We start from the raw sequence: 8745 nt of genomic DNA, 5'->3' as shown, positions 1-8745 counted from the left end.
AAATCGTGGTTTTGAAACTAATATCACCTAGCTGATTAAATTCTAAAAGAAAGGAAGTTGATATATTAAAAAACTAACATATAGTAGTGTAGCATAACAAACTAATTTCTAATTAAGTAGATGGATAGAGCAATTAGTAAAAATCTGCAGTTAAAGTAAAGCTTAAATGTACATAATCTCAATTGTTTTAATTCCAGTATATCTTCTCAAGTTAGTTCTATCAAACGGTTATTATAGAGTAGAAAACATTACAAAATTCAAGCATCAAAGTTAATAATCTAAGATTTTCGTTTTCTTTGGTCTTCCAATAACGAGAATCTTTAAACACAGTCTATAGCACTAGCAATAGTATAGCAGATAGGTTATAGCGAGGTACTAGTCGCCCCGTGGTAAGATAACATCCCGACAGTATGGATAGACTACGAGCCTATTGCAATAACTAGCTTCTTTCCAGAAACAGAGCCCGTCTTGAGTAAACGAACTCCCTCTATGATCCCGCTGAAACCCCCTTCCAGCTCCTGCAGTGGATGAGGACGTACTTTGCCTTCGTCAATAAGTTTCTGAAATACACGATACCAATTCACAGCAAATTGGTGCACTTCGGGGCTGGCCTCCCTCTCATAGCCCCTGCTGAGTGGGATTGGCTCCCCAAAGATGTCCAGCGCAAAGATCCAGTCCTGCTTGATAGATCTCCGCTTCGGTTTCAGGTCCTCCGAACACAGCTCCAACGTGATGTACCGACCCCCTGTGCGAGCCATGGTTGAAGCACAATACGCTGCCGACGAACTGTCCGTGACGCAATCGAGTGCGTATGCCAATCTGCCACCTGTCAATTGCTTTATCTCGTTTTGCGTGGCCTCGTCTGCGTAATCAAACACGTATGCTGCCCCGTAAGATTTGACCAGGGAAAAATTCTGCGGGGAGCATGTTGCAATGGGTGTATAACCGGACCTATCGGCCTGTTTAGCGACCGTCTTTGACCCACGAGATCTCGAACAAAGAGTGACGATCGGGGGGGGGGGGGATCTTACAGTTTGAGCAGCTGCAATGCCATGGTCCCAGAGGCAGTGCTTGCACCGTAGACGAGCACGTAGACTGGTGGGCTATCCAACGGCAACAGATCCACTGGTGACGCAGGTAGATCCATCGCCTTCCATAGCGCCAGAGCCGCAGTCCCAAGTCCAACACCCAAAGCCGCCGCCTCTAACTCGGGCATACCCTTGGGAACCAGGTAGATCAATTGGACGTGAGCTCTGAGGTACTCAGCGAAGGCCCCGTTCCCCGGCTCGGCCGGGTTCGATCCATGGACGTATCCACAGACGATATCGCCGAGTTCTAAATCCGGCCTGAGCCGAGCTGCCTCGGGGCTCATGCACACCACAGTTCCAACAAAATCAGAACCAATGATGGCGCCCGGAGTGGGAAAGTTGGTGCCCATCTTATGGTCACATTGGTTCACAGCCACCGCTATCGTCTTCACAAGTACCGTCTTAGGCAGGAGCTTTGGCACGGGCGCATCTAGTGTGCAGATTGGTTGGCCTGCATTGTCCTGGACAATTGCGGTCTGCGAAGACGGTAACGGGGTAATTGACATACCGATCAATTGCCTAGGCAGGAAAGGGGTGTGATGAAGGAACAAGGTTTTTGGTGGGCGTTTCGGGAAAAAATCACTCACCGTCGTCGACTGCGTCCGTTGTTGTTCGTGTATTCGTTTATCACAGACTACCTGCCATTCGTGTAACATCTTATACCTGCACCGTCCATGCAACTTGTGAATCTATTCGCATTTGTTCAATATAGATTCGGCCCGAGCTTGGCAAGCTCCTGTAGATAACGGCCACACCTGCCTCCGAAGCTATGTCAAATCGCACAGGCCAGCATCTGACCTTCTATGATTGGCCGGGTGTCTTTGCCGGGATCTAGACTCGATGCAGCATTCTACACCCCTACTATCCAAGTTAGCTCAAAACCAGAAACTGAAACACACAAACAACACTAGTTCTTAGCCTCCTTCCATCTTCAGTCTATTGCTTGAATTAACCTCGTCACCGCATTATCAGAGTTCCGTCTTTTGTCCGATACTATGTGAGCTAGCTAAACTGATATATCTGCAACCAGGAGCTATAATGGGCGGGCTCTATTGATCCTAGCCTACAACTACTCACGCAGACCACTTAACCAAAAAGGTAGCGCAAGTCTCAAAGCTTGTCTTAGCGACTGGGTAGTTGCGTGGATATACTCGATCGATCGCATGGAATGTACGAAGAACGTGTTCCTGGGCATCGCCAAGCCCTTAGGGCGTACAGCCCATTACAGGAGTATCTTCTGGTGCACTACTCTTGCTCTTTACTACAGTACTATTCCACAGGTAGGGTTTTCAATATATCCACAAGAAACGATATCCCTTGATTCGACAACAAAAGCTGTCAGGAGGGGGGAAGGCTTTTTGGTATACTGTCTCGTTAGGACAAACTACTACAAGCTAATCAAAAAATGGAACAAGTGGGACCTATCCCCGATCAAGTATACAAATCCAGCTAGATAAAGCCACTTGTTGAGCCCCTGATCAGCCGGAGATTGATTTAGATTATATATAGTGAGCCTTCCTACAGAGGTGGCTTTCAAAAGTTCTTGCTAAGGCGCGGATCCATCGGACCGAATTCTCGTGATAACGTTTCCATTATTTACTTAGCGTGCAAAAAATAATGCTTAATATAGTTAGTGTATTACTGTAAGTGTATACTTTAGTAGCTATTATTCTCTCCAAACTTCCATTTTAAGGGCTTTTAGTTGCGAATATAGTATAATTCTTAGTCTTCGGCTATATTTTCGGTGGTAACCAAGGAACCCCTGTCAGCAAGAACTTTTGAAAGCCACCTCTGTACTTACAAAGAGCTTACAAAATGTCGCACGGGGTAATTTGCATTGCGGTGTAGCAATTCTGCATTACTGTTCCCCACTCTGCCTGTTAGGTTGACGCGTAACAGTATCCTCTTTGGATCTAGAGTCAGAATTCAGTCAAAAGATGCTGTGTTGGCTTTAGGCTCAGGATTTTGTTCGAAAAAGTGGGTGGATGTACCATTCTTCATTACTGGGCCCCAGAACAACAGATGTCTCGTCCACTGATACATCATATCTACTATTGGCACCTTCATTTGCAAATCTATCGGGTGATCATCAGCTTCACTGCAAGTGGAATTGTGGTCTTTGGTAATGCTTACTAGAGCCAGGAGTTACTCGTTTATCTTAATCTGCTTGTGGTTAGTGCTCACATCGGCATGGAGCTTAATGTTTGACGTGGGTATTCCATGCTAGTTTCGGAAAAATAATAGTCAATAAGCTAAAGAAGTACGATAAGAGGCTTTACCTTATGTGTGTGTAGCGTCTGTCACTGCATGCCGAAAAACCCTGTGCCGAAAATGACCAATCGGATCACAACAGTGAAACGGAAGTCCATGCTCCTTTGAATCCGATTGGTCATTTTCGGCATAAGTAAGGGTTTTTTTGCTGCACAGTAGCGGACGTTAGCCCACTTAAACTGCAACCATTCAGATGTCCGTCACGTTTGATTAAGCCCAGTTCGAAGGGTGACAGATGTACGAATATACGGAGGTGACTGTCAAAAGTTCTTGCTGACAGGGGTGCATTGATTACCGCCGAAAATAGGGCCGAAGCTATGTAGATCGGTCCCGCCGCCCCTCTTTGTACTCATTGCCACCTTTAAGTTTAATAATTTCTTGAATATAAAACGGAATACGCTCTATCTAAGCTTGAATTTGATGTTGAGGTAGCTCATCCTAGTACTGTTGCCATACTTTTGTCCCTTCCGCCCGACTTTTTAGTGCGCCTCTTCGTGTTGTTTTTCTTTTAAGCCATAGCTAGGCTGCTTCAATAGCGTTGAGATTAGGTGAATTGCCTGGCCATGGGAGCTGCTCCACCTTAGCGTTTTGGTATATAGTTCTTTGAGCGTGGTGGGTATGCGAAGGTGCCTTATCTTCTTAAACAAAGACACGTGGTCTCTCTTTTTGGCACTCCTTTACGAAGGGAATTAGCTTTAGAATAAGAACTTAAGTCTAGTAACGCCACTAATCAATGCCACCATGACTGCTCTCACGAGCCAGCTTACTTGTCTCTTTTACCCATCTCCATTGTGGAACTCTGCCAGGCTTGTTACGTAATCTAAGCCTCTTCATGCCTGTTGTAAGCTCCCACGCCTCTCTTATGAGAGGCTCTAGAGCCTTATTCAACTCTTCAATCTAGAGAGCGGCGTCTCTCTTCTCCTGCGCAGTCTCAGGCCTCCAGACATGGCAAGGACCTTTGTAGTCGTACGTGAAGCAGCCCTAGAACATAAATTCAGAGTAGCCCTTCCACCGCTCTTGGATAACACTTTTAGTAAAGACTTCATCTAGGCGTCGCCACACACAATAGCTATCGCAACGGTGGTTGAGAACAACAGAAGTCTTATCTAACTAAATAACGTTCTTCTAATCTTCAAGTGTCCAATCTTTATAGGCAAAACACCACTTAAGTCTTTCCTATCTTATCTTTATTATTAACCTAGGCTTCCTTGTTAGCTTTGTCTTGTTGTAACTAGCTGCTTAAAGGACTCTCTATACGGTGGACGACGAGACGTTGTAGCCGTGAACACTAAGATCACTAGCAATATTAGCGCAGCTCTTCTCTCTCCTATACCTATCGCGGCGTACGTTCTTAAGAGTAGCGTTGTGTATTTCTTCTTATTTACAAGAGCGGCCTGCGCGTAGGGCATCTTTAAGGTACTATAGAAAGATCTTAATTAGGCGTGCGTTAGGCTTAAAGCCTCGCTAGCAGGCTCTACTATAAATTAAGTCGATCGTACGCGGCGATATGCCTGTCATTTCTGCGATTTCGCGTGTAGATTTGCCACTAAAAGGTGACTTCAATGCAACAATAAAAGAGCGGGTTGATATATCCGTATTTAGAGCCATAGTAGATCAAAAACACTCAAAAAAATGAGTATACAAGCTATCGCCAGCTTCAAAAGATTGGTGTGGGCGCCAAGAATAGTCGGGCCGATAAGCTGGCGGCTTAGCGTGGCGCTAGCAAGAACTTTTGACAGTCACCTCCGTACAGTGCTATGTAATAATATCGAGATAGTACTTTTAAATTGTACCTAATCGGTCATATTGGCTGTTGGCAGTGGAGGACGAATTGGAAGGTGTTCTTCTGCAGGGTGACATTGATCCCATTCTCCGCGCAATTCGACTTTAAGCAAACTCGACTTTCCGCAGACTCACGTAGCACAGTTTTGGCCTGCTCGTGACACCCATCTTGACACTGTATTTAGATAGCTCCTTGGGGCAGGGGAGGAGCTCGAAGTTCCATATAATCAGCGTTACCAAGATTCTAAGTTCGAGATACGCCAATCTCCGACCAAAGCAACCTCTTAATCCTAGCCCGAAGCCAAGCATAGGTCCAGCCGCGCTGTCAAATACATATTTAGCGTCAACATGATCCTCCTTTTCGGGAGAAGGTTGGGTGGGAGCTGGGACCAGCCATCTTTCGGGCTTGAACAAGTTCATATCTAGTGGATCCCACTCGGTGCGATGTTTACCCTGTTGCTTGGCCGTTTGGCAAGTTTGGGAGCGGCAATTCTCGTCGATTTCAAAACCAGGGCTTCTCATGCTTTGCGCTTGCGTAAGCATTAGAAGAATTGTGCCCTTGGGGACATGGTGGCCTAGCACTTGAGTGTCAACTACAGCCTGGCGGTCAAGGGCAGGACTCGTTGCCCCATGGCGAAGAATCTCTTCGATAACAGCATCGAGGTAGGGAATCTCTGTGCTGGTTATCTCTTCGATGGAGGGCGCTCGATTCTCAGACCTTGCTGCAGTGAACAAGGCTTGCAGTGAACGCCTCAGTTTTACCTGGGCGTCTTGGTGGTCAGCCAGCGACTTCAGTCCCCATAGCAATGTTGTGCTAGTCGTCTCATGGCCCCCGATTACGAATCCAAATGTCTAAATGCAGGGAACTTTAGTCAGCATCTGAATCAAGCAAAGTAGTGCGTCAAGTGAAGCCGAAAAACCTTGGCCGAGGAGCACTTACCTCGATCATCATTGTATGCGAGAAGTACTGCGGAGCTCTGTTCTCTTTCTCGGCTAGTTGCTTCTCGCGTTGCACCATGTGATCGACAGCCGATCGAATTGGCTGATGCGTGTCGCCACTATCACTCTGCTGCTGCTGATCTGAGAGTGTTAGATGATCCACAGCCCGCTGCAGCTCCCGAAGGATATGTTTATCTTTGATGCTCTTTGAGCGGCGCATGGAAGGTGTTAGTTCCATGAGTTTCCATGTCAACCTCATCAATGGCGAGCCTTGGAGCCTCTCGACAGCCGTGGTGAGATCAAGTGTTGCAGTTATGACAGGGTCAAGGTCTATCTCGGGAAATTCTGCAGCCTTAACAACACCATTGGTAGCATTTGTCTTTTGCAAACTGGCAATGGCTTCAGGCCCTAAGCCTTTGAGAGATTCAAGCTTGGAGCGTGTTGCGTTGTGCTCGAACTTTTCACCAAAAGCAAAGGCGTGCACAGCGTCCAGAGCCGCCATGTAGATATCGTCCTGTGCGCTGAAAGGCTGATCTCCAACTAGCTGCGCCTTTGCGTCCCACAAGCTAATGAGATAGGAGGCACTGTTGTAAATGGCGGGAGCGGCCACGTTGTGCAGAAATGACGGAGACATGAGGTCCTGGAGTAGCCTTCGGTGTGATTTCCAAACATGGTTAGTGCGCTGTACAAGGTGGTGACCAGGAAGTAGGCCCTTTAAGAGCTCGGCCAACATGTCGGATCGGTCCCACTCTTTACTTCGTCGCATTAAGATATCTTGGCTTTCGCGGAAGTCGGCTAGGACTAGAACTGGCCGAGAGAGTGGCCGAATGAACATCTGGATGATTGGCGAATTCATCCCCTGCATCTCCTCTTGAACCCATTCCATGTATGTTTTATCCGAGTTTGCTGTTGCCCCCAGCATATCCGGAATGTCGCCGAGGATGCTACGAGTAGCCTTGCGTCTGTATGGTATACCTGGAATTGGCTTTGGTAGAGCCCAGGAACGCAGGGCCCATATTGTTATGAGTGAAGCCGCCACAAGAGTGACGAGACGCCCGAGAGTAATTCCCAGAATCGGAATTTCGCCTGGTGTATCAGGAGACTGGCCAAACAAAAACATGTTGATGAACTTGACTGCTATTTGGGAACTATTTGCTGAATAGCTTTGAAGTGTCGTGGGAAGGAAACGATCGCATATGTGGTTACTTCTGTAATTATATAGATTTTCAAAGGAGACGCATGGTACTATGTGAGCTTGCATCTAGATGTGCCCCTCGTATTCGACTAGGACCTGACAATACCTAGCATGATTCGGCCCAAATTCGGCGCCCCTTCAAGTTAGATGCATAATTAGCGTACAAGGGGTAAGGTTCCTATCTGCGGCTTTAGTTAGACTACGCGCTGCTTTTAGTAGCGCGCTAGTTGTGGCAGCGGTAGGTTATTAAAATATAGAAAACGACAGGGAACGGGCTAAAACCCGAATTAGTAGTGAGGTTAGGTTTAAATAGTTACAAAGTATTATTAATAACTGTATAACTAAAAGATACTACTTTCAAACTATAGTAGATATTATTTCTCTACTAAGCCAGAGACTAATCTTACAATACTTACCTATAAGGGCTAGCCTAAGGTAATAAACCTAGAAAACCTATAATAGCTAAGTTAACTACCAACTCACAAACACCAACTTCGAGTTTTCCGGAAACCGCTAGGAAAGCACGCTATCTAGGAGAACCGACCACGAGGAATCGACTAACAGCACTTTCAACACCTGCAGCTAAGGCGCTAGCGCGCAGTAGGGAGAAGAAGGAGGCCTTCCTTTATTATCTCACGCCTGTGAGAATTTTCTCACAGAGCTTGGGCTCTAATGCCAAGACTAGAGGGGCTAATAGGAACGCAGGAGCTTATTAAAGCTCAAATTCAGCAAGAAACACAGACATATCAAAACAATAAAAATAACAAAAAAAGACTAGCCTTAAAGGACCTTAGAGGCAAAAGCAAACGACTAATGGATAATAATCCAGAAATTGAGATGGCTGAGGAGGCCTCTACGCCTTGCCCTAACAGGCAACCAGAAGAACCGCCTAGGCCTACCCATACTAGGACAAGAAGCAATTTTTCTCCATTTATTGGAGCAGTGCCAAGATACCCTATAGTAGGGAAAACACCAAAGGCAACCTCTATTGAGGAAGCCTTAGAGATTGCTAGAAACCTAGTAATCTAAGCAGCTAACCTAGCTAAAAACAACCCTACTAGGCAAACTAGTTTACTAGACCTTGTAGAAGTCTTTAGAGACTTTACAGAGAACGGTAGAGTAAATAAGAAAAACTCTATAATTCTAGGAGACTAAATTGTAAGAGGCTACGCCTAAAGTGTGTGTGTGATCGAGTATATCTATACGACTACCTAGACTTCAAGAAGCTTGAAGTCTTGTTACTGCCTTTTTGGCTATGGATGGCGTAAGTAGTCGTACGCTCGGCCCGTTGGGCCCGCCCATTACATTACTTCAAGCTACCCTAAGGGTCTAACGTTCGATTCTGGTACAGGCCAGAAGCGTTGGCTCACATAGGACACGTGGCAAGGGCCACGTGATCACGTGACAAGGGTCGCGTGATCCCTATGGGGGCAAGTAGTAGATATACTCGTACGTTTTAAGAGAGGAGGT

At 46.2% G+C, this 8745-nt stretch overlaps 2 protein-coding genes across 2 annotated transcripts; both read right to left on the bottom strand.

Moving 5' to 3' along the window:
* Positions 1 to 419: 419 nt before the first annotated feature.
* On the bottom strand, positions 420 to 1594 carry SETTUDRAFT_109963 (uncharacterized protein; the record flags this gene model as incomplete). Its single annotated transcript, XM_008027852.1, has 2 exons — positions 420 to 951; positions 1032 to 1594. The coding sequence occupies 2 exons, from the start codon at positions 1592 to 1594 to the stop codon at positions 420 to 422; spliced, it is 1095 nt and encodes a 364-aa protein (XP_008026043.1).
* A 3592-nt stretch (positions 1595 to 5186) lies between these two features.
* SETTUDRAFT_47467 (uncharacterized protein) lies at positions 5187 to 7200 on the bottom strand (the record flags this gene model as incomplete). Its single annotated transcript, XM_008027732.1, has 2 exons — positions 5187 to 5993; positions 6082 to 7200. 2 exons carry the CDS (start codon positions 7198 to 7200, stop codon positions 5247 to 5249), a joined length of 1866 nt encoding a protein of 621 aa, XP_008025923.1. The 3' UTR covers positions 5187 to 5246.
* Positions 7201 to 8745: the final 1545 nt, after the last annotated feature.

Source organism: Exserohilum turcica (assembly GCF_000359705.1).
Source record: "Exserohilum turcica Et28A unplaced genomic scaffold SETTUscaffold_20, whole genome shotgun sequence".
Lineage (NCBI taxonomy): Eukaryota > Fungi > Ascomycota > Dothideomycetes > Pleosporales > Pleosporaceae > Exserohilum > Exserohilum turcicum.
The sequence above is the reverse complement of the archived record's forward strand: the minus strand, read 5'-3'. Positions and strand labels throughout refer to the sequence as shown.